Source organism: Terrapene carolina, unplaced genomic scaffold, assembly GCF_002925995.2.
Source record: "Terrapene carolina triunguis isolate 2854851 unplaced genomic scaffold, T_m_triunguis-2.0 Scaffold85, whole genome shotgun sequence".
NCBI classification, from domain to species: Eukaryota; Metazoa; Chordata; order Testudines; family Emydidae; genus Terrapene; species Terrapene triunguis.
This window is the reverse complement of record NW_020664436.1, coordinates 19148681-19174619: the sequence shown is the minus strand read 5'-3', so window position 1 is coordinate 19174619 and position 25939 is coordinate 19148681. Positions and strand designations below refer to the sequence as shown.

Sequence of the window (25939 nt, the reverse complement as noted above, 5' to 3'; positions counted from 1 at the left end):
TCACCAGAAAACAGGAAAATTTAGCTGCTCAATTTGTAAAAGGAATCAGCAGTTGACAACCAGCAGAGGGAGGTGGCAGTTGAGCTGCTCCACATTTAAATTCTCCTCCCTCACCCCCCACATGGAGAAAGCTGGAGCCGAGTCATGTGATTATTTTTCCCCCTCTAACTCAAGACCTGATCCTGGAAGGGGCTCCCTTACTCAGGCCTTCAGACTTGTCTAGAACCCAATTGATTTTTTTGCCTTGAGTTCCTTCCAGGATTGGGTCTTAAACAGGAGGGCCCTTCAAGGACTCTTATTGTTATGATATTTCAAATTAAATATTTCAATTTTAAATGGAAAAGAAAAGCTACAAAAAAATGAAAGCGCTATGCAGAAGCCAATGAGAAGACGGATTATAGTAGGGCAGAGTACGTGGATTTATGTAGTCAAAAGGAAACGAACAGATTATGCAACTCTAGGTTGTAGATGACTGGCTAATGATGACTGTCAGCCAGTCATAATTTGGGGATTCATATGTTGTGTACTGGTTAAGAAATAATCATTTTGATATTCTGTAAATCAGACATATGGAACTGGCATTTTTGCATCAATAACTATAGAGTGTTTCTGTACTCTAACTGGATTAGGCAATTCAGTTACATTATTGTTAATTACTTCAATTCAAAGCAGTTTCCACCAATCAGATTGCAATTTCCATACAAGCTGCTGGCCCCTTGAACATCTTGAGCAGCAGCCAGTGGGGCTGGCCCCAAGGGCCCCTCAGGGCAGCAGTCTCCCGGGGGCTCCCCAGAGCAGTAGCCCCCAGCTAAAATTTAGTTAGGGGTATTTATAGTACAAGTCATGGACAGGTGACTTTTACTAAAAAATACCATGACTTAATTGTAGTCTTATCAATGACCTATGCATTAACATTTTCCTTAGTGTGAAATGCAATAAAACAGCCTGTAAAGGGAATAGATCGCATCCCACATAAGGATTAATGGAAAAAAGGCAAATAAAATTTAAAAACAACCCAACTTCTTTATCAAAAATACCAAAGGAGCAAGCGGAATGATCTAATGTGAGGCAGAATCATGCTGTAAAAGTGACCATCATATTTTTAAAAAGTTGAATAATTCTGAATTTAAAAAAAATACTAAATGGCATTTTCACTTTGAACTCATATAGTCATAACATTTTAATATTAATTATGAGCCTGGACCAAACCCTTAGGTTTCAGTGACAGTATTTTAGATGAAACCATAAAAATGAAAAACAAATCTTGCATCAAACCAACATATTTTGGATTTTCACACCTTGTTTTTCCTAATAGCTGCCTATCACATGTGCCATGATATAATGAATGGAGTTACTTGCTCATACCTACTAATTGAAAAATGAATTAACAGCCTTGCCAATACTCTCACTTCTATAAAGCCTTTCCACTGAGGATCTCAAAATACTTTACAAACCTCAGTCAAGTGCCACGAAATCCCCTGGGATGCAGGTATTATCCCATTTTGCAAATGGGGAAACTAAGGCGCACACAGGCTAAGAGACTGACCCACAGTCACGCAGTGAATAAATGACAGAAGCAGACTGTGACTACAGAATTCCCAGTCCTCTACTCTAACCCTTAAACTGATATAACACTTTTGAAGCAGTACTATATATTTATTTGTTTGTAGTACACTTAGCTAACAGAGCAGAACAAAATCAGTTTGGTTATATTTTCACATTTGCACACTGAGCACAGCTGTCATCTGTTTAATTGTATTTTTTTAGTGATTTAATATTTGTTGCTTTCAGGAATTGAATTAGATGAAGATGGAGCCCTGGATGGAAACAGTGATTTAACCATTAGAGGTCGCCTAATGTACCTAGTAGAAAAAGTCACATATTTAAAGAAGAAACAAAATGAGAAACCAGTTGATAATGATGCTAAGAAGCCCTGTAAGTAAAATTAAATTAAAGTCCAGTGTAGTCCTGCTCTGAAGGAGTAGGGGGTGAAAAGTTTTGGCAGCTCCGTATATGTTATGTGTCAGAGGAAGTTAGATTTTAAGGGAAGCATCTGTGTGTACCTTTAATCTTATGGCTCGAACTCAAAGCAGGCTTAACTGAAGTTTTTGGTATGTACAATATTGGTTTTTCAATGGGATCTTTACTTCAGCCCAAGTATTGTCTGAAATGTCAGCCAAAACACTTATTTTTTTTAATAAGATATGTATCGCTGTATCCTAAATTAATGGTCAAATAAACAGCAGCTGACAATGGTGATACTACACCATGTAAATAATAATAAAAAATAATAATTAAAACTCATGCTTTCAAAACTCATGGAAAAAGTATCTGGAAGTGGAGCTGGCCACTGCTGTACAGTTGCTCTCCAGTGAGGATCCAGTATATCTTCGTGCTCTTTTACACTGTCATATGCAGAAGTGATATCTATAATTTTAAAGCTAGCTTCTTGCAGCAAAATATTACTACTTGTTTTTCCTTTAATGGCATATTTTTCACTTGACACAATGTATTACATTGTACGTCAGCCTGTTAAGAAAACAAGAATATTTTTTTTTCTAGATTTGCTAATTCTAATATGCTGCATAATGCATTCAAAGATACTGTTATTAGAAACATGAGAAATTAATTTTGATTGTTTTCATTCTTCACTCTTTTTTAGCCACTCTTCAGCAATTGATTTCAGAGACCATGGTACGCTGGGCTCAGGAGTCAGTAATAGAGGATCCAGAGTTAGTGAGGGCCATGTTTGTATTGCTGCATCGGCAGTATGATGGTATCGGTGGTCTGGTTCGAAGCTTACCAAAGACCTACACCATAAATGGTGTATCAGTGGAAGATACAATCAACCTCTTGGCATCCCTGGGCCAGATCCGTTCCTTGCTCAGCGTCAGAATGGGCAAGGAGGAAGAGAAGCTTATGATTCGTGGATTAGGGTAAATCACTGGAGTACAGTAACATTTGATTGACAGGTCTCTTACTTTCCAATTATTTGTCTCATTGTTATCACTTGGGTTATGCATATTGTTTGACTATAAATATGTCTGTCTGTGGTTTAAGGAGACTAAAAGAAGTTTTGGGTTGAGATAGGAGCTTCAGTAGTTCTAAGATCTAGGCTTTGAAGCATTGTTAACAAAGATGTCTTTTGAATAGTAGTAAACTGCACTATAAGTCTTATCTTTTTGGAAAATTCATAGCGGGGAGAAGCAAAAGTGAGGCGCTTTACAGTCCTACAGTAATATATCAGTCATATTTGAAACACTATAACTTCACTTTAAAGGATAAAATCAGGATCAGCATTCAGACCTTTCTATAAATTGAAAGGATAGAGGCTGCATATGCATATAAATAGCCCAGCCATCAGTAAAGGTCACCCTGGGACTTTCAACACCAAAAGCCAGAGGTTTCATCCACTTAAGTTTAAGGAGAATACATTTATTTGTGAGATGTTAATGGGCTTTGTAGTTGCTGGAACCAGCTACCAGGAGAGTCATGATTGCACTCAGACCCCAGTATATTCCATAAATCTTCTAACTGCCAGCACAAATTCATGTTTCTGAATTCACTAAAAGGGAAAAATTGGATTTTCCACTTCAGTTTTTTATTGTTGCTTGAGGCAGTGTTTTTTCTCCTCTTGAAGGAGCACAGCCCTGAATGCTATGCAACTGCCATTAGTTGTGTAGGAGAACAAGAAAGAAGTTTTTACCCAGCCTTAATCCCCACACCGATTCCTCTACCAGTCCCATAGCTTGCCCACTATTAGACCTTGCATCCAGCAGAGCACACCTAGAATGCACATCCAAAACTAGCCTCTTTTTATGTCACCCTCATGTTGACTATGGACCCAGAGCATTTTCAGTCCTGATTAACTAACCCCAACTTTATGTATGAAGTTGCACCATTGTTTTGACACATCAGGAACATTATAGTTCCTCAGAAATGCCTTTGGTGGTAACTATTGAAATATATTTGACTTTTCAGTAGCAATTACACTCTGTACACATCTCTTAACTCTGATTCTGCATGATGAGCTGAGCATGCTCTGTACCTCACAGGAAGTGCTGGTTAGCTTGCCTCTTACATTTTCTCTCTTTTTATGTGGCTTCAAGCATTATATATTTGGTGGTATTATTTTATTACAATGTACTTTTATGAGCAGCAGTGAGATTCCTTCCAGAGTATGACAGTCAGTAGAGAAGTATGGGCAAAAGTGATTCTAAATTAATGAGATAGCATCTGCCTTCTTGAATTAGAACTTCCCTACATTTTCTTCCACTGAAATTTGTAATTCTGTGTAGGTCTAATTATACTTGCATTTCATTATTCATAATGAAATCCTTTATGTATATAATTTAATCATTTTAACCCTCATAATGTAGTTAGTACTATTTTAATTATTTGAATTACCAAGTAAGCCACTAAAACTCTGACCTTTTCCCTGTAGGTTTATGATTAATAACCATAGGGAGTCCTCAGGTCTATTCCCCTCTGCCATAAGAGAAAAATGTGGCATAGATCCAAGAATGCTTCCCAGGCCCAGGTGCTGGAACTTGTAGGTATCATAAAAGCCACAGATCCAGGCACCCGTCTGCTCCAAGAAGGCCTCCAGAGCCAAGAAAGGTTGGAACTGGGGGTTGCCTCAACTCATTGTCAGTGATCTATGTGTCATTTTCCCCCCTTTACCCTGGCAGTTCTCCTGTATCCATATGTTGTCCTGGTTCTGAACAAGACCTCGTGGAGGCAGCATTCCATGCTCTATATTTGGTGTGGAGGTCTGATACTTTGCCCATCATCTTCTGGTACGAGTCAGGCCATGAGCTCCTCTGACTCTTCCACCTATCTTTGTTTGAGGAGTCTCCTATGAGGGCCTATAGGGCTGCCCTTGGTGATCTCATCTCAAATGAAATCAGCTCAATTTTGAACTCTTATATTTTTGAAATGTTGTGTCTGACTTGTCTCAGACTCTTCAGAAAAGTTCTATCCTAGTACAAGTTTAAGCTCATGACATATCTGATGGATTAGTTTAATTTTACCAAAACTCGGAGTATACATTTTCAAATTGCCCTAAACATTTTTTTCTATGTATCACCTTATATCCATTCTTAAATCCACACACACTGCTAAGATAGCCCTGAAGTGATCTATTCTCATGGCAAAGAGCTCAAAGTACCCTGTCTTAACAGTTCAAGAGGTAACTGTATGGCCATGTACATAGCACCTCTGTGGGATTGATAGTTGGCTAGTATTTAACTAAATTATGCAATTGAAAACCAGAGATGATAATTTAGTTGATTCATGAAGTCAACACTTGCAGAGTTCATAATATCTGCTCACTGAAAGAAAGCAATGTATCAATTATTGTAAGTACAGTGACCAATTACATTCTATCTCAAATAAGTATGAGGCAGATATATCATAGCTAGATGTTTAAAAGGAATAAGGAAAACAATTCCATTCTCATTATTTTCCACCAGTAAAGAAGATACAAATATGTTTCTGTTGTCTCTAGCCATTCCTGTATCCGGGGAGTACAGCTAACAGTAAAATAGCTTTTGATCATCTGAGAGCTCAGACCAAGATATTTGGCTTAATGAAAAGGCTGATGATATTTAATCTTTGCTCAAGCCTCACTTTCATTCTCATAAATGTGCCAAGTCTTGTGAGGAATTCATTGTCAACGATCCCTCTCTTCCAGTGGATAAATGAGAGCATTGCTCAATCATATTTAAAGTCACAATTTTCTTTTTCATCATAACAAGAGAGACAAGGAGGGTGAGGTAATATCTTTTATTGGATCAACTTCTGTTGGTGAAAGAGACAAGCTTTTGAGCTACACGGAGCTCTTCTTCAGGTCTTTTTCATCATAATGTTATTTCACAAAATACTGCAGAGTCTTGCTGAGTTGTCACACTTTATAATATGCTCAGTAATTATGCCAAGTATTGTAAGAGTTATGCTTTCAAAGAGTCTTTGTTCTTGATACCACTGGCCAGTCCTTGAAGTGTCTTACGTGTTCAGGACTGCTCAGTTCCTAATGAACAGGTCATGGCCCAGGGCACACAGAGTAGATGTGGGGAGTGGCACATAGCATGAGCAGCTTTCCTGGGTTGAGATTCCAGGTACAGATCCCATAGTAACTTTGACCTGAAGGCTTGTCTGGGGAACAGGAAGAGGGGACACCTAAGTCATTAGGGGCTAATAGAATTAAGCACTACTAGTAATATGACAGTTGTCAGCTACACTACAGAGATTGTGTAATGTGGCTGATGCATCTGGTTTTTGAGATTGTAGTGTTCATGTTTTCAAGCTTTTCTTCACAACCATTTTTTAACTAAAGCTGAATTACATAATCAAATAACTCCAGGAGCAGAAGCTAAAAGAGGAACAACAAATATCACAAGACTCCCAATATTATCAGGACATTTAACTATACTGTTGCCTCAGTTATAATTATCTAGTCATTTTTCCTCTGACCTGAGGCACATTGCTTTCAAATTTATTTCTAGGTTGTATATAATTTGAAGGCTTGCTACAGCTTTTAAATTGTAATTACTTTAAAAAATATTCATGTTTATTAGACATCTCCGCCTTTATGTAAAATAATATTGACAACATAATTTTCAAAATTGGTGCTCATGTTTAAAGCTGCACGGCTGAAGTGCAGTAGAAAGGAAAGAATGTGCTCTTGAGCAGTAATTCATTTAGGTTAACATTTATTGTTGTTATGATTATTGTTCTTTATGTGGCTAATACTTGATGACAAGAGGATAACTGGAATTAAAGACATGTCTGCACTGCCCTGAAGTCGGGGCTATTGGGGTGTGAATAGCACTGTAACTCCCGTGTGTCGCGGCTGCAGGCATGAACTGAAAAGTTCCTATTTTGCATCAGTGTAGTCCTGTTTGAAGAGGACTATGTTAATGTGAACCAGGAACCTTTTTGTTCATGCCTGCAGCAGCCACACGGGATGTTACAGCACAGTACTTTGGTGAATACTGCTGTTCACACCTCTGTAGTCCAAACTGTGAGGCAGTGTAGACATGTCGTCAATTCTCTTTTCCACCCAGACTCTAAATTCTTTTCTTGATCTTGATAGGAGATTCCACAGGCAAATGCCTAAGGCGCGTGGAGATGTATCAGGCACATTTCTACGGTATCAGTACTGCTAGTGCTGTTATTTGGGACAATGTTTGCAAATGTGCATTCTCCTACTGGAAAAAAAAAATTCATTCACTTCCGTCATGTATACTACAATCTTTTAATTAGACAGAATGAATCTTAGAAACTCTGACTGCAGAATAATTGTTATTTAATGGATAATTGACACTTTCATTCTCACATCACTTTGGGTTCCATTTTCCATTCTTTACTCCGGCTGAGCTCACGATGACTTCAATGGGAGTAAGGACTGCAGGACTGGGCTTAGACTGGTTAATTTATTAATATCATTTACACACAGCTCCTGTTTTGGTGCATTGTTTTCCTCTTTGTGGAAATCTTATGGCTATTCTGTGAGATAACCATATTAGGTTTTTATTCCACTATGACTCTTATTTATTAACATCTCTTTTTTTTTAATTAAAAAACACGTCTAGCAGCCTGACCAATTTTATAGGGGTAATCCAGGATGTTATATTTATGAATTATCATATTAGTTACATCTATGTAAATTACTTCGTATACAGTACTAAGCAATATTTATGTGGCAGGAAAATAAATTAGAGTAAATATCAGATTTAGGCTTTAGTTAAAAAAAAAAAAAAAAAAAGGAGGTGGCACATGCCTGTGGAGTGGGAATGTCAGGGAGATGTTAGATTCACCGATTTCAAGGCCAGCAGGGATCATTACAATGATATAGTCTGACCTCCTACATAATACAGGCCATATAACCTCACTCAATAATTCTTGCTTCAAGCCCATAACTTCTGGCTGAGCTAAAGCATATCTTTTAGACAGACATCCAGACTTCAATTGATGGAGAATCCACCATGTCCTTGGTCATGGCCCTCTAACCTTATGGATGTCCTAAAACAGGAGTAGGCAACCTATGACACGTGTGCCAAAGGTGGCACGCGAGCTGATTTTCAGTGGCACTCACACTGCCCAGGTCCAGGGAGCTCTGCATTTTAATTTAATTTTAAATGAAGCTTCTTAAACATTTTTAAAACCTTATTTACTTTATATAACAACAATAGTTTAGTTATATATTATAGACTTATAGAAAGAGACCTTCTAAAATGTTAAAATGTATTACTGGCATGCGAAACCTTAAATTAGAGTGAATAAGTGAAGACTTGGCACACCACTTCTGAAAGGTTGCTGACCCCTGTCCTAAAGCCATGAGGAAATGCTACTAATCCTGGGGCTTTTGTGAAAGGTGCTAGACCTTTGCATGACCCCTTGGGTATCTCCTCCACCCACTCAGAACCAAATGTCTATCTGCCTGCCCCTTGGCTAATTTCCTTGCGGGTTTTATATGGAATGATGCTGCAGAGAATATCTCTACTTGTCACCCCCGTCTATGCCATCCAGTCACATTACCCCTCAGCCCATGGACTGTATGGTGTCCAGCAAGCAGTCAGGGGCTGGTGGAATGATGCCTCTTTGGCTCTACTCCCTTCCCTCTGACAGATTTTGGGCCATAACAAAACCCTTCCTGCAATTTTTTTCACCTTCTGCAATACATAGTAAAGGGGATGGCATGACCCTCAGGGCCAGACTAAATCCAATGCCACCCACCTTCTGTACTATCGCGGCTTTTATAACTCAGACAAGATCTCCCAAATTGTTCAGTGTGTGTGGTTGAGGAGGGAATCTTGAGCACCTGGTACGAAAGCCGCATGACGTTTTTGCTGAACACAGCCCTAGGAGTTCTGTTCTATCAGATTGGTATGTATGTAATTCAGGTGCACTGAATGCATGAACTGTATGAATGTGCTGAAACCCAGCTAACCTATTAGGAGATGAAATGTCATGCCATCATCATGACGAGCTATTTTCCACTGGATTTGCAGTAAGGCCTCTAACTTCACTTATGATCTCTGTATCATGTGGCTTTGAGAACATTCCATGTCGGTAATATACAGTGAAATAAGCATTCAACCCTTTGTGCATTTTCTAGAATTTCATTAAATTACAAGGATTGAACTCAATCAATAAAATTCAATAACTTCTAACACTTAACTTTATTTATGCCCAGTCCTTCTGTCCCTGTGCAAACACTGGGGGTTATACCTAAGTAAGAACTGCAAGAGCAGGCCTGTTCTTCAGACTGGTAGTTGTGTGAGTATTATGTGACAGAGAAATTAATATATGTTCCCTGAACAGTACATTTTAATCTATTTTATTATGTTTCTTTATAGAGACATCATGAATAATAAAGTGTTTTACCAACATCCTAATCTTATGAGGGCTCTAGGAATGCATGAGACTGTCATGGAAGTGATGGTAAATGTACTTGGTGGAGGAGAATCCAAGGTAAAGAATTTCATTGGCAGGAGAGAGGGAATTTAGAATGTGGCCTTCTAAAGCTTTGATCCTGCAAGGTGTTCAGAAACTGATGAAAGTGCTGAGAGCCCTAAACTCCCATTCTTTTCCCATTGGCACAATATAGGGCCAAGTTCTTAGTGAGTAGAATCACCTTTTATAGAAAAAGTTGTGTATCTTCTAATTATTATTCTAATAATATTACATTACAAGGATCCCTTTTTGCTTGTGAATTTAGAATAGAATAAGAGCAGTATTCTCATATGGGAAAGGAAGGACAGCCAAAAGCATTTATAGCCTACTATATTTTATAGGTATTGGTTTCAAAGGATTCTTGATCTGCATGGTATGTGGAAAAGATTCTTTTATATATATATATATATATATATATATATATATATATATATATAAGCAAAAAGTATATTTAGGGATTTCCAAAATGAAGAGCTTTTTAAAGTAAGACATTTTTCTGGAAACATCTGATTAGAGATGGCCGTAACATCAGGCTCTACTTCTGAACTTTCCCATACTTCAGTGTTTGAATCTAGGGTTTAGGTGTGAATCCAGTTCTCTTTCTTGTTAAGGCCATAATCTGTGCAAATAAACTTAATGAACCATGCACTTGCTCAGAGCCCCATTGATTTCAATGGGGTCTGCCCTTGGAAGATCATTTTGCAGGATTGGTACCTAATTGTGTTTTTTAAAAAAATACCCGAAGATAAATATGTAAAAGGACCCGCATACAATGATTTTTTGGTGATTTTATACATTTTTGCAGCTCTAACTTAGTCTTGTTTGTCTAGGAAATCACCTTCCCTAAGATGGTGGCAAATTGCTGTCGTTTTCTATGTTATTTCTGTCGCATCAGCAGGCAGAATCAAAAGGCTATGTTTGATCATCTTAGTTACTTATTGGAAAACAGCAGTGTTGGCCTTGGTAAGTAGTAACATAAAATCTATCCTCAATTGTGTGTAAAATACAGTTTTAAACATTTTCATTGATTTATAAGTTATGAACAAACAGAAAAACAGTACAAAAAAACTCCAAACCCCATGTTTAAAACAGTCCTTCCCACAACATTCTGCTTGGCAGCATGATTTAAAAAAACAAACAAACAAACTTGATGTTTCTATATTATTAAATGTGAAAAAGACCTTATGCAACTGTATTATTAAATGCAGAAAGCCCCATAAACAAACAGCTGCCCACCCTACATGAATTCAAAATTATGGACACAAATTTCAGCAAGAATATCATTTCATGTCTTTGGGTTGGATTGCACCTTATAATTACCCTCTCCCCCCCCCATCTAAAGGGCAGAGTCTATTTGTGCTGCTCCAGGAGCTGAAGATCTTTTACAGAACAGTTTAACTGTAAGAGTCACCATTCAATGCCTGCTTCCCCCTTTCTACAGAGATTTTCCTGGTACAGCTTTTCTCCCTCTGCACGCAGGCCAAGATGCTCTGGGTTGTACAGGGAAGAGGCAGAGCGAAGGGTCTGGCCATCTGTACAAGGGGAATGGGAGAGTAGCCAGTGCTTGTTCACTTGCATAGGTGTGGTAGGCAGTTCACAACTGAATCCTAAATTAAGGTTTTCATGCTAACATTAACTTATCCATGATGCTTATGCTGAGGCTCAGAAATGGCACAAATGTGAAATGCCACTTTTGTTTTATTTTAGTGCTTTTCTTCTGGACTACATAGTTGTATCTGATTATTTTCATGCTTAAAAATTTAGTTACCATATTTTTCGTGTTTAGCATATTTTTGCATGTCAGAAGCATAGCCCAAAAGTATGTTTTGAGTGAAAATAGTTAAATTGTGTTTCTACTGGGGTTAGTTAATGTTACTGGGAGAAATTTTGCTAATATTATGTTAACACTGGGGGAGTTGCATTTAATTTCCATTTTTTAAGAAAAGGGGGAAAATCTTTTTATTTTAAAGCTGAAAAATGTTTTCCAATTATCCATAACTCAAACAATGTCCAAATGGATTTTCTTTAAACTTTCTACTCACCCTCCCCTCTAAAACAGTAATCATCTTCTACCTGAAATGAAACATTTATATTTGTAGACTAAAAAGATAATTTTGCATAAAGTTCTCATTGAACGAAAACACAAGGGAACTTGATATGAGGCTCACACTTGGAAAGTTCAGTACCATGAATGCTTATATTATAGTGTTAATAATGGTACTGGTAAAAAAAAAAATAGTGAAGTGGTATCTGTGTAATAAAATTCTGGGGTTGTCCCCTGAGTGTGTCTAGAATGTCTGTTTGTCAGTATGAAGTGATAGAAACAGCTACAAGCATTGTTGAGAGCTCTGTTAGTGCAGAATATCACTAGGCTGTATCATCACTGGGTTTCAAAATTTGTTACTATCCAATTTTTAAGTTGAGTCATTTTGTCTTTATTCATTATATTCATTCAGTGTGTAGCTATAGTAAGGCATGTATCTGTGCATGCCAAGAGTCCTAGACCATTGTGATATCAGAGGTAAGTCAACCAATCACCACCCTTACTCTGCAGCTAATTTTATGCAACAATTCATTGGTTGTATGAAGGAGACTGCACAGAGGTGCATTATTTGGCTCAACAGTCACAGAGCACATAATCACCCCAAATGCACACAGCCCCTCATGGCAACACACATGCTTCATTCACCATCCATATAACCCTCTCAGCAAAACGCAACCACCCACACAACAACACAACCAGCATACACAAACAGGCAAATAATACAAAGGGCGTGCATAGTCCCTCTCCGCAGGCACAGTTGAGAGCTCTTTTGGTTTAGAATATCACCAGCTTCAGTCATCACTGGGGTTCGTGGTCTGTTAGCATCAAATTTTTGAGTTGTCAGTCATCTCTTTTTTCCCCCCACACATGATATTACAAATTATACACATACAACTGCATGGGCTTTCAGCTACTAGTTGGTTATTAATGCCTAAACCTCAGATGTTTGCCTCATAGTTTATTATAACTTTAATGGTAAATATATTTGTCCTCTGGATACATGTCTGTATTTTTATACGCTATTGCATCTTTATTATTTTTTATTTAAATGACTAACTTTGGCAACTGTTTTATTAACAGCTTCCCCTTCTATGCGAGGATCAACCCCTCTAGATGTTGCAGCAGCATCTGTGATGGATAACAATGAACTTGCACTAGCTTTAAGGGAGCCTGACCTGGAGAAGGTTAATGACAATATTTTCTAGCATTTTCCCAGGGTTTGTGTATGTACATAAAATATGAATCAACATGCATTTATAACTACAAGTAATGGATTACCTGAAGTCATATATTTCCTGGAGATGTTATACTTCTATTTGTATTATCTGTACTAGGCTTTCAAACATTTTCAATTTGAAAACTTTAAATTTACTCAGTGGAAAAAATTTCTGATGTGCCTTGCAGTAGTACCTAGAGACTCCAGTCTTGGCGCAGACCAGATTGTCCTAGGCACAGTACAAAAATACAGTCCCTGTCCCAAAGAGCTTCATTTTAAAGTATGAGACAAAAGATAACACATGTGGGGGTGCACAAAGTAACAATTAACTATTACAGCACTTCAGCTGCCTAGCCGCTGTCAAGTGTTTTATAGGCATCACAACAGACGTGAGTTTTAAAGAGGTACTGGGACATAATCTACACTTAAAAGTTTTACCAGCATAGTAGTTATGTTGGATAAGGGAGTGATTTTTTGCCAACATAGCTATATCAGTAAAAGCTCCAGTGTAGGCTCCAGTGTAGTCTCCATGCATCTGAAGAAGTGGGTTTTTACCCACGAAAGCTTATGCCCAAATAAATCTGTTAATCTTTAAGGTGCCACCGGACTCCTCATTTTAGTGTAGGCATAGTTATATTGGTATAAAAGTACTTATGACAGTTCCCTGAATTGGCATAAGCCGTAAGAGTATAAGCAATTTTATACTGATATAACAGTGTCTGTGCTGGGAGGGTTTCGTTGGTTCAAATGTTCTGGTGTAGTTAAACAGGCAAAATTTTCTAGGGTAGATCTGCCCTTGAAGAAGAAAATGTTAAGGGCTTTGCAGATTTTTATGGGGAGTTCTTCTCATATGTGAGGGCAGCGTGAGAGAAAGTACGAATGTGTTTAAAGGAAGATTGAACTAGTGGTCATTAAAGGTTGGTGATAAAACAGAGAGGACATCTCAATATCATAAAATGTAGGATGGGGCTCTGTTCTGAAGGGCCATAGAAGTGTAGACAGGTAATTTGTGCTTTATGTGGAGAAGGAGGGGGACTAGTGGAGAGAAGCAGGAGGGTGAGATAGCTGGAACTCCAAGTCAGGAAGATGATCTTTGCAGCAGCAAGAATGGATTTAAGAAGGGCAAGATGGCATTTGCCAAGGCTAACAAGGCGGCGATTGTAGTAGTCAAGACCTGAGACGAAGAAGGTTTAGATGGGAGTTTTATCTGCACTTACAGAAAGGCTGGATTTTAGAGATGTTCAGGAAGAAGCAGGATCACTTAGATGTAGCCTGGATTTGTGGGTCTAGAGGGAGGGCCAAATCAAAGATGACACCAAGGTGACAGGCATGTGTCTCAGGGATGATGGAATTGTTGTCCATGGTGAGTGAGAAATGAGGAAGTGGGAAGAGGCTAGGGTTGGGGGATGGGAGGGAATTGAGAGCCCATTTTGGGGTACATTGAATGTAAGTTGGCTGGATATTGGTAAGCAAATGTCCAACAAAAAAACAACAGGCCAACAGTTTAGTTTGGACAGAAGGAGATTGGTTAGAATGGAAGAGCAGATCTGTAAGGTGTCAGCATAAAGAGACTAGTTGGAAACCTATTTTTGAATAAGGATAGAATGCGGAGGGAGAACAGGAGGGAACTAAGAATGGAGTCATTGAGGGGGACACTGAAAGTTGGAGCAGAAATGGGAAGTGCTGAACAAAGTGCTGAAGGAATGATGAGAGAAGAAGGAAGAGAACAGAGATGACAAGACTTCATGATGTAGATCATGTTTGGCAGAGCCAAAAGGTTGAGGAGGAGGAGGAGGATGGAGTACTAGTCCTCAGATTTGGTCAAGCGGAGGTCGTTGGAGACTTTAGTTAGAGCCATTTCAGTGGAGCTTAGAGGGTGGAAGCCAGATTGGAGGGAGTTTGAGTATAATACCTTTTAAAAACAGTAACTTTCTCCTTTTCAACAATAAATGTTTGTCTTTTTTCATCTTACCTTATTTTTAGGTAGTTCGCTATTTGGCTGGATGTGGTTTGCAAAGCTGCCCTTTGCTGGTTTCTAAGGGATATCCAGACATTGGCTGGAATCCAGTTGAAGGAGAGCGGTATCTGGATTTTCTTCGCTTTGCAGTTTTTTGCAATGGTACTGTTCTGTAATGTTTAAATAATTGTATATGTAGAATTTGTCATTGAGGGCTTGTCTCTATGGCGATTTATTGCACAGCAAGCTGAGGTGTGACTCTACAGTGCTCTAGCTTGCCATGCACTAAGGCGCTATATGGACTGCTATCGCACACTAAATTTTCTGTAGTGCATAGCAGCAGGGTCTGCACAGCCACTTAGCACACAGCAGACTAGAGCGCTCTAGGTTCATGCCCCAGCTTGCTGGGCACTAAATCACCATACAGACAGGCACTTAAATTACAGATACAGTCAAAGGTCATGACATAGCAAAAAGTTAAAATGCAACATAGTGAACAAAGTAAACTTATGCGACTCAGGAAGCCTATATAAATCTGGTTTAAGTGTTTAACTGGTGCATTGATTCTTGCACTGGCCATCTGGCACTGGTATGAATTTTACCACAGGCAAATGACATGTGTTAATCACTTTTTGGACCATAACTTAATTTAAAATTAAGTCAAATAAATATTCTGTTACTGTATACTTAACTTTCATTGCAATAATCATCAGAAGTTGTGTGCTTGTGTGTGTGTAATATAAAATTCAGCTTCATCCTATTGAGCTAATAGCTTATAACTGTGCTACTAGATGTGTTAAGCTTCATTTATACATCTTTTAGACTATATGCTGATGAAATTCACACACAGTCTAACACTTTCCATCTCTTTGATTACACAATATCAAGTAAGTGTTAATTATATGACATTTCTGAAGGCAGCATTGAACCACAGAAGAATGAAAGAATCTAAATATGTAAATACTAATCTTCTTTGCTTCCTTCTATTGGCATTACACAATTTCATACATCTGATTTTTTTTTAAGAATGGCTGAATAAAGTTGAATTTTGTCTTTGATATTTAAGTACAGTCTGTCTTGTACTGAGGTACATATGTAATGTGCCTTCATCACCCACCTTAGATCATATCTCGGATGTATACTGAATAGATCCATTTACCAATATTTTTTCTGTATGATGCTAGGAGAGAGTGTTGAAGAGAATGCTAATGTTGTGGTCAGGCTACTTATTCGTCGTCCTGAGTGCTTTGGTCCAGCATTGAGAGGGGAAGGAGGTAACGGGTTACTTGCTGCCATGGAGGAAGCTATAAAAATATCAGAAGATTCTACTAGAGATGGACCTTCCCCAAGTAATGGATCCAGTAAAACGCTGTAGGTGCAATGGGCTGTTTAATTTACCTACACCTTTTGTTTTATAATCCTATTTGTGGAATTAAGTATTTCTTTTTACCATATTTTTAAAATATTATCACATAATCTGACTACGTAGGGCAGGAAATATTTTCTCCTCCTCCCAAAATTCCATTAGATGTGCATCTTCAACCAAGTGAGGCCCCTGCTTCTGTCCCTGAACTCACAGCTGTCAGCCTGGGTGACTATATTCAATTTGCACAGCATCTTTAGGATTCCTTCTTGTTCCCATCAGTCAGGTGTAGGTAGGAACCAGTCTCCTGTTGTGAAGTTAGGGAGAGACTGCATGTAGCTTTTGCTTCCCCTATTGTTCTCCTCAAACACCTTAGGGCTGGACAGAGTCTTAGGGTATGTCTTCACTGGAGTTAGACACCCACAGCTGGCCCATGCTAGCTGATTCGGGTTTGCGGGACTCAGGCTAAGGGGCTGTTTAAATGCAGTGTAGACGTTTGGGCTCAGGCTGGAGCCCAAGCTTTGGGATCCTCCCATTTCTCAGGGTCCTAGAGCCAGGGCACCAGCCCAAGCCTTAACATGGCTGCCTCAGATACTTTCAGGTTTAAAAAAATGCCTCTTTACTCCATATACACAGATTCTCTTTTTTAGTTACTATTCTCATGATGTCAAGTATCAGGGGGTAGCCGTGTTAGTCTGTATCTACAAAAACAACAAGGAGTCTGGTGGCACCTTAAAGACTAACAGATTTATTTGGGCATAAGCTTTTGTGGGTAAAAACCTCATCCGAAGAAGTAAGGTTTTTACCCACAAAAGCTTATGCCCAAATAAATCTGTTAGTCTTTAAGGTGCCACCAGACTCCTTGTTATTCTCATGATGCAATGCTGTCCCTGTTGAAAGAGGAGTGCTTGGAATTGTATTACATAACTTGCACAGTAGAAAACTAAAGGTTAAAAAGTAAGAATGGAGATGTCAGTATGATCACTGAGGGCCAAATTCTGCTCTCAATTGCTTTGGTATAAATCCAGAATAACTTCTCTGAGGGTAATGGAGTCTCCCTGGATTTGAACCAGTGTAAATGTGAGCTGACTTTGGCGCCAATCAACTATGTGTTGATTTCATAGCTGATGAAAAAGTCTCAAGTCTTTTTTAATATTTTGTTTCCTTTCACAAATAAATAAAAGTGAGATGGAAGAAGAAGATGACACCATTCACATGGGAAATGCCATCATGACCTTTTACGCTGCTTTGATTGACCTCTTAGGACGCTGTGCCCCTGAAATGCATGTAAGTTTTTTGTCTCTGCAAGTATTGCTGTTTTCTTACTGATAGTCTGGTGTGTTAGTTCATTGGCCTTTTCACTGCAATACATGTTATCCCTTAGGTATTGAAACAATGTTATGCCAGTATAATATTTAATGTACAGATGATTTAAATAAACTGTATGTGGGATCATTTTGATGATAGTTAAAACCAATGTCCAGTTTCCAGTTTTTTAAGGATTTCCATGTAACCTATGCAGAGGCAAAATTCTGCCTTCAGAATCTGTGTGGCACATCTGAGCTCCAGTAATTTGCTCTTCTTACCTGTGCAGAACTTCCAGTGGGTGTACCAGTATGTTTGGGCTTGTAGGGAAATCAGAGAATCAGTCAAGATATACCACATGGTTCTAAGATCACTGTTTTGCCCGAATACAATAGAAGGTTTAGTCAAAGAAAAATGTTGGAGAACCCCTGAATCAGTGTTTTTTCTCTCACTGTAACCCATTGTGCATTTCTGCAGTCACTAATAGGCACAAAGCAAAATGTCAGGTTGCCTCCTTCCCTACCAGGAGACTGAAAATATCTCAGACAGTTGCCTTCAACATCAAAAAGATACTCTTGAACAAAGTTCTCCCATGTGGTAGTGAGACTATCCAGACGAAACTGCCCTCTTTTTTTCACAGCTGTAAACTATTTCTTAAACAACAAGCAGTATTTTTTTACTCTCATTACATCCATTTGAACTCACATATAAAAGAAAGTAAAAATGATGTTGCCTTCTATTAAAACATGAACAATCAATTCCACACCCAGAAATATACAGTGGTATTCCATCATGATTTTTGGGCTGTATTAGCATTACCTAGGGATACTAGTCAATGATCAGGGACCTTTGTGCTAGGAGCCAAACAGATATATGATAAATAGACATACCCTACACCAGAGAGTTTACAGTCTAGGCCCCAGTCCTGCAAAGACTTATGCACGTGCTTAACTTGATGCATGTCAGTGGTCTCGCCAAATTTATTAGGGCTACTCCCATACTTAAATATGGATGTAATTTTTTTCAGGACTGGGGCCTGGGTTATGACTAGATGCAACAAGTGGATGAGGCAAACTAACAAGTGGGAGTGGGAAGTATGAGGTAGGAACCACTTATGCTCATTGAAGTTCAAACTATGGCCTCATTTCTCTAAAATAACACTGTCTTGCACAGATTCCCCCAAATGTCAGGTTTATACAGGGTTAGGCATCCTCAAAAACTCAAAGTATCTATATTATAAGTTCTCGGTATGTGTTTTTGTGTTGTTTTGTTTGGAGAATAAACATTATTTTGACCTAGTTTTCATAAACCCATGGTCACCCTGGAAGAGCCATAAGCCAATTAAGACAGTGAAGCTGCTGATGATAGAATAGCTGAACTCATCAGCATCTCATGGATTTTCTTTCACCAAGCCTACTACATGTTGACATCCTGACCTCTTCCCCAGGCGTCTCAGCATTTCACCATGAAAATGTGGTTATTCTACATTAATAACAAAATCTTCATAGCTCTAAGTCCCACAAATTTGCATCTGGATCAAAACAAATGAAATATATATTGTGTAAAATGTGTATATTTAATTATCATTTGACTCCCCACTCATTCTTGTAAAATGTACTTCTGAAGGTTCCTAGAGTATGCAGGCAAATATAGTTACAGAAAAAAAAATTATTGTTGAATTTTGTTACTCTTTCATTAGCTAATCCATGCTGGCAAAGGGGAAGCCATTAGGATCAGGTCAATTCTGCGGTCTTTGATTCCCCTGGAAGATTTGGTGGGTGTAATTAGCATTCCTTTCCACATGCCAACAATAGCTAAAGGTAAGATGATTGCTGAGCATTTCTTTCCACCCCCGCCAACTCATTCTTTTGAATTTGGCTATTAATATGTGAATATTTATATCCATATTTCCCAGGGAATTTAATTATTCATGATGTGAACTAGAAAAGTCATACCACTTTCTTTGATTTTATAGATAGTGATTCTACATTCATTTTTTAAATCAGTGGCAAAACCTCCACTGATTTCAGTGGGATCATCCTTGGGTCCAGAATGGCCATCAGATCTAACAATGGTAGACAAAGTGGGAATTTTTGAAGGTGCACATGAGGGAAAGTAGAGAAGGCTAATTACAGGGAATAGAACAAGATAAGTTCCATGAAGGATCACCTTCTAAGCACCCTCTGTCTTAAGGAACTAGTTTAATGTAGCCTCAAGGTTTCCTGTGCAATTTATTCAGCAAACAAACTTAGCTGGCTTCTTGTGGTACCACTTAAGACAGGTTCCATTGTTCATGTCTGGCTTTTATAAAAAAGTCTATCTGATTTTTTTATTTAAACCGTTCCATTTAAAATATCATGGACGTTATTTATTGTTTTCATTCTTGGCAAATTAAACACAAAATTTCTGTATTTTCAGAATATATTGACACACAGAGAATGGAACAAGCCCCTCAGCTTTTACTATAGAGTCCTACTTTTATCACAATGCCACACATTACCATTTCTGAATCTATAATAGCACTGGGAACACCTTCTCTCCTGAAGCATGTGCACTGGGCACAAGTATCACAAGGTTTCAGATAGATTTTTTTCTTTTTTTCTGGAAAATAATAATAATATAGATATGAAGAACCCCTTAAGACTGTTTTTTAAAATAATCCCACTGTGATGGAGTGTGCTGCCCCTTTAAAGGACAAACTAGAGCATAAGACCCTGACAGTCTGGGGTGTAATCAGGACCTGCCCTGCCCTAGGGTGAGGCTGTATTAAACAGCATGCAACAGAAAGCTTAACTGAGCCCGGGAGGGTGGGGGGACAAGGAGCCACACAGGCTGCAGTGGGTGGTGGTTTTTTTGGCAGACTAACCTCACCAAAGTCAGATTTTGTTTTGTCGACTTCAGTCATTTGGGAGTTTTGAACCAGGGTGCTGAGGTGAGAACCTTACAAACCATTTATTGTGATGGCTCCTATCCAGAAAGCTTGTTAGAAGGGACATGCTATTTTGTTAGTGTGTGTTGGATTGTCCTTGCCCTGGGCTGTTGAAGTGAATTTATTGCTGTCCCAATCAGGGGAAATTAAGGTGTGGCACATTGGCAGCTCCACAACGGGTACGTAGGGACAATCCATGCTTTTATACTCACAAATATATTTTCTCTATTTTTCTAAAAAAAATTTTAAAAAAAATCCAACTCGCCATCTCTTTTCCTTAGAGACTGGTAATCTAATCCCTAGTTCTGGCACCACAATCTTGTTGTTTGTTCTTTATCTCTAGCAGAACTAACTTATAGTATGCCTACACTGGAGCTGGAAGGTAGGTTAAAATTCTAACATACCCACACTAGCTCTGATTGAGGTACCCCACTAAAAATAGAAGTGTAGCCACAGAAGTGGGAGGGACTAGCTGCCCTGAGTATGTACCTATGGTCTCGGATCAGATTGTACTTGAGGCGGCTTGTCCCTCCCATAGCTTGTGTACAGTGGCTACACTTCTATTTTCAGTGTGACCACTTGATCTGAGCTAGAGCAGGTATATCTCCTCAAACTGGAATTTACACCTTTCAGCTCTAGTTTAGACGTACACTATGATCCTGATCCTGCAATGAACTACTCATTGGCATAGCACCCACATGTGGGACCACTATAGATCATAGAAGATTAGGGTTGGAAGAGACCTAAGGAGGTCATCTAGTCCAACCCCCTGCTCAAAGCAGGACCAACCCCAACTAAATCATCCCAGCCAGGGCTTTGTCAAGCCGGGCCTTAAAAACCTCTAAGGATGGAGATTCTACCACCTCCCTAGGTAACCCATTCCAGTGCTTCACCACTCTCCTAGTGAAATAGTGTTTCCTAATATCCAACCTAGACCTCCCCCACTGCAACTTGAGACCATTGTTCCTTGTTCTGTCATCTGCCACCACTGAGAACAGCCTAGCTCCATTGTCTTTGGAACCCACCTTCAGGTAATTGAAGGCTGCTATCAAATCCCCCTTCACTCTTCTCTTCTTCAGACTAAATAAGCCCAGTTTCCACAGCCTCTCCTCATAAGTCATGTGCCCCAGCCCCCTAATCATTTTCTTTGCCCTCTGCTGGACTCTCTTCAATTTGTCCACATTCTTTTTGTGGTGGGGGGCCCAAAACTGGACACAATACTCCAGGTGTGGTCTCACCAGGGCCAAATAGAGGGGAATAATCACTTGCCTCGATCTGCAGGCAGTGCTTCTACTAATGCAGCCCAATATGCCATTAGCCTTCTGGCAGCAAGGGCACACTGTTGACTCATATCTGCTTCTCATCCACTGTAATCCCCAGGTTCTTTTCTGCAGAACTGCCACTTAGCCAGTCAGTCCCCAGCCTGTAACAGTGCATGGGATTCTTCGTCCTAAGGGAAGGACCCTGCACTTGTCCTCATCAGATTTATTTCGGCCCATCCTCCAATTTGTCTAGGTCACTCTGGACCCTATCCCTACCTTCCAGCATATCTACCTCTCCCCCCAGCTTAGTGTGCAATCCATCCCATCATCCAGATCATTAATGAAGATGTTGAACAAAACCGGCCCCAGGACTGACCCCTTGATACCGGCTGCCATCTAGACATCGAGCTGTTGATCACTACCTGTTGAGCCCAATGATCTAGCCAGCTTTCTCTCCACCTTATAGTCCATTCATCCAATCCATATGTCTTTAACTTGCTGGCAAGAATACTGTGGGAGACCGTATCAAAAGCTTTGCTAAAGTCAAGATATATCACATCCACTGCTTTCCCCATAGCCACAGAGCCAGTTATCTCATCATAGAAAGCAATCTGGTTGGTCAGGCATGACTTGCTCTTGGTGACTCCATGTTGACTGTTTCTGATCACCTTCCTCTCCTCCAAGTGCTTCAAAATGGATACCTTGAGGACCTGCTCCATGACTTTTCCAGGGACTGCGGTGAGGCTAACTGGTCTGTAGTTCCCTGGATTCGCTTTCTTCCCTTTTTTAAAGATGGGCACTACATTAGCCTTTTTCCAATTGTCCAGGACCTTCCCCATTGCCATGAGTTTTCAAAGATAATGGCCAATGGCTCTGCAATCACATCAGCCAACTCCCTCGCCACCCTCGGATGCATTAGATCTGGCCCCATGGACTTGTGCATGTCCAACTTTTCTAAATAGTCCTTAACTTGTTTTTTCACCACTGAGGGCTGCTCACCTCCTCCCCATACTGTGCTGCCCAGTGCAGCAGTCTGGGAGCTGACCTTGTCTGTGAAGACCGAGGCAAAAAAAAAAAGCATTGAGTACTTCAGCTTTTTCCACATCTGTCACTAGGTTGCCTCCCCCATTCAGCAAAGGTCCCACACTTTCCCTGACCACCTTCTTGTTGCTAACATACCTGTAGAAACCCTTCTGGTTATCCTTCACATCCCTTGCTAGCTGCAACTCCAATTGTGCTTTGGCCTTCCTGATTACACCCCTGCATGCTCAACCAATATTTTTATACTCCTCCCTAGTCATCTGTCCAAGTTTTCACTTCTTGTAAGCTTCCTTTTTGTGTTTACGCTCACTGAAGATTTCTCTGTGAAGCCAAGCTTGTCGCCTGACATATTTGCTATTATTTCTGCACATCGGGATGGTTAGTTCTTGTGCCCTCAATAAGGCTTCTTTAAAATACAGCCAGTTCTCCTGGACTCCTTTTCCCCTCATATTAGCCTCCCAGGGTATCCTGCCCATCAGTTCCCTGAGGGAGTCAAAGTCTGCTTGTCTGAAATCCAGGGTCCGTATTCTGCTGCTCTCCTTTCTTCCTTTTGTCAGGATCCTGAAGTCGACCATCTCATGATCACTGCTGCCCAAGTAGCCACACACTTCTGCTTCCCCTACCAATTCTTCCGTGTTTGTAAGCAGCAGGTCAAGAGGAGCATGGCCCCTAGATGGTTCCTCCAGCACTCTCCAAAAATGTATTGCTCTTCCTGCAGATATCAGGGTGATTGAAGTCCCCCATGAGAACCAGGGCCTGTTATCTGGAAACTGCTGTTAGTTGTCTAAAGAAAGCCTCGTCTACCTCATCCTCCTGGTCTGGTGGTCTATAGCAGATGCCCACCACGACATCACCCTTGTTGCTCTCGCTTCTAAACTTAACCCAAAGGCTCTCAACAGGCTTTTCTCCAGTTTCATACTTGAGTTCTGAGCAGTCATACTGCTCTCTTACATACAGTTGAACTCCTCCACCTTTTCTCCCCCACCTGTCCTTCTTGAACAGTTTATACCCATCCATAACAGTGCTCCAGTCATGTGAGTTACCCCACCAAGTCTCTGTTATTCCAGTCACACCAGAGACCCAATACATTAAATGGGACTCCAAGTCAGCCTGCATAAGGCTCATGGCAGGAGCAGGGTCAGCCCCGCGTTGCTGGCATTTAGCGGAATTATCACTGCATTTGCAGGCATGTGTGCAGTGTGGCTCGCTGCAGCACTTACAGCACAAGTATATCCTGATTCTAATACAGTGTTACAAACACAGCGATGCTAATTTACCTTACAAATAAGAACATATTATAGACAGAAGTTGTAACTAAACAGCACTCTATGAAATACAGGAATAAAAAATATTATTTGGAAAGAAAGTATCAAAAGGATTAACATTTCTGTTATGTTTTCAAACATAACTATACAGATCCTTCACTAACAGCATCTTGATTGTGTCATCAAAGGATAGTTTTCATGTATAAACTTCTTAAAGCTCAAAAAATAGCTCTGAATTTCCATCACCTTTTAAGATCTTCTAGTAAATGGTCCTTTTTGAGTTTTTCTTCTTGTAATCTCTTGCTCTCATTCCTTTTGTTAATGAACCTGCCTTTCAGGTATTCTCACTGGTGCTGTATTCCAGGGTGATACAAGTCAGAATCATTCTGCTGCTCACTTTTCATTGGACCTTTTTAGTGAAAACAATATATAACGGGATTTTTCTTACGTTGCATAAGAGAGTCAGGTAGTGTGACTGCTTTGACACGCGGAGTATGAATGAGACCACCTACTTATAGTATAGGGTTTACCTGGATTTAGGTTGCCTTATGCATTTTATTCAGTCAAGCTATGAACTGGTTGCCTTTGTGTAACACGAACACATGGAAAATGTTCAGATATTAACAGTTGCTCAATACCCTTGCCTATGCAGAATGATCCTTTTTATTGAAGCCTTATTGCTTCCTTTTAGATGGTACTGTGGTGGAACCTGACATGTCAGCGGGGTTTTGCCCAGATCACAAGGCAGCCATGGTTTTGTTCCTTGACAGAGTCTATGGAATTGAGGACCAGGATTTCCTTCTACATCTCCTTGAAGTTGGCTTTCTGCCAGATCTCCGTGCTGCTGCTTCCTTAGATACGGTAAAGATTTAAATTCTTTGATTTGTCAGTTCCTTCAGTTTGTCAAGCACTGCACAAAATAACATTCTTCTCTTTCAAGGTGGCCTCTGTCCATTACCCCTTGTTGGATGCACCCCCTGGTGCTGCTGACCTTTAAGAACATCTTGAAAAGCAGCAAAGAGGCATATTCTCCAGATTAATGCTTGTCTTATAGAGACTTCACACCTCAAGCCCAGGGCCACAACCCGCAGAGGCCCAGCAAAGAGACTTTCAGAGCCTGCGTACAGATGTGGTCTCCTCATCTAAAAAAAGATATACTGGCACTAGAAAAGGTTCAGAAAAGGGCAACTAAAATGATTAGGGGTTTGGAACGGGTCCCATATGAGGAGAGATTAAAGAGGCTAGGACTCTTCAGCTTGGAAAAGAGGAGACTAAGGGGGGATATGATAGAGGTATATAAAATCATGAGTGATGTGGAGAAAGTGGATAAGGAAAAGTTATTTACTTATTCCCATAATACAAGAACTAGGGGTCATCAAATGAAATTAATAGGCAGCAGGTTTAAAACAAATACAAGGAAGTTCTTCTTCACGCAGCGCACAGTCAACTTGTGGAACTCCTTACCTGAGGAGGTTGTGAAGGCTAGGACTATAACAGCGTTTAAAAGAGAACTGGATAAATTCACGGTGGTTAAGTCCATTAATGGCTATTAGCCAGGATGGGTAAGGAATGGTGTCCCTAGCCTCTGTTTGTCAGAGGATGGAGATGGATGGCAGGAGAGAGATCACTTGATCATCGCCTGTTGGTCCACTCCCTCTGGGGCACCTGGCATTGGTCACTGTCAGTAGACAGGATACTGGGCTAGATGGAACTTTGGTCTGACCCGGTACGGCTGTTCTTATGTTATGTTAAGTCCTCGATCTAAAATCAGATCAGGTGCCTGTGGATATAACTAAGGGCCTCTCCCTAGGGAACTGGGCTAAAGGATTTCTTTTCCAGAAGTCTGTGATCTGAGTCTGCCTCTTACTCTGGAATTCTCTTGACTTTGTCCTATTTCTGCCTTGGAATCACCTGTCTCCTATTTTCAGTCATCTGTCCCTTGTAATTTTTCCTATATGGGCCAGAAGGAAAATGGGAGTCTGAGGGCTGAGCCTTAGGCTTCAAGATTCCAGATGGAAGGAGGCAAAAAAGTCAGAAGAGAAGTGGGCATTACTGCCTGTGGCACAGAATTTTTGCCCTTTTTTGAAGGATAAGGAAT

The 25939-nt window shown here is 39.9% G+C and overlaps 1 protein-coding gene across 1 annotated transcript in view; it reads left to right on the top strand.

Moving 5' to 3' along the window:
* RYR2 (ryanodine receptor 2) overlaps positions 1–25939 on the top strand; it is a 512764-nt gene that overhangs the window by 272196 nt on the left and 214629 nt on the right. Inside the window, exons 40-49 of the mRNA XM_026649522.1 lie at positions 1792–1935; positions 2663–2936; positions 9363–9477; positions 10290–10422; positions 12584–12687; positions 14703–14838; positions 15861–16047; positions 17224–17326; positions 19044–19164; positions 24533–24702. Coding sequence (XP_026505307.1) covers positions 1792–1935; positions 2663–2936; positions 9363–9477; positions 10290–10422; positions 12584–12687; positions 14703–14838; positions 15861–16047; positions 17224–17326; positions 19044–19164; positions 24533–24702 — 1487 coding nt within the window. The remainder of the gene's footprint in view (positions 1–1791; positions 1936–2662; positions 2937–9362; positions 9478–10289; positions 10423–12583; positions 12688–14702; positions 14839–15860; positions 16048–17223; positions 17327–19043; positions 19165–24532; positions 24703–25939) is intronic.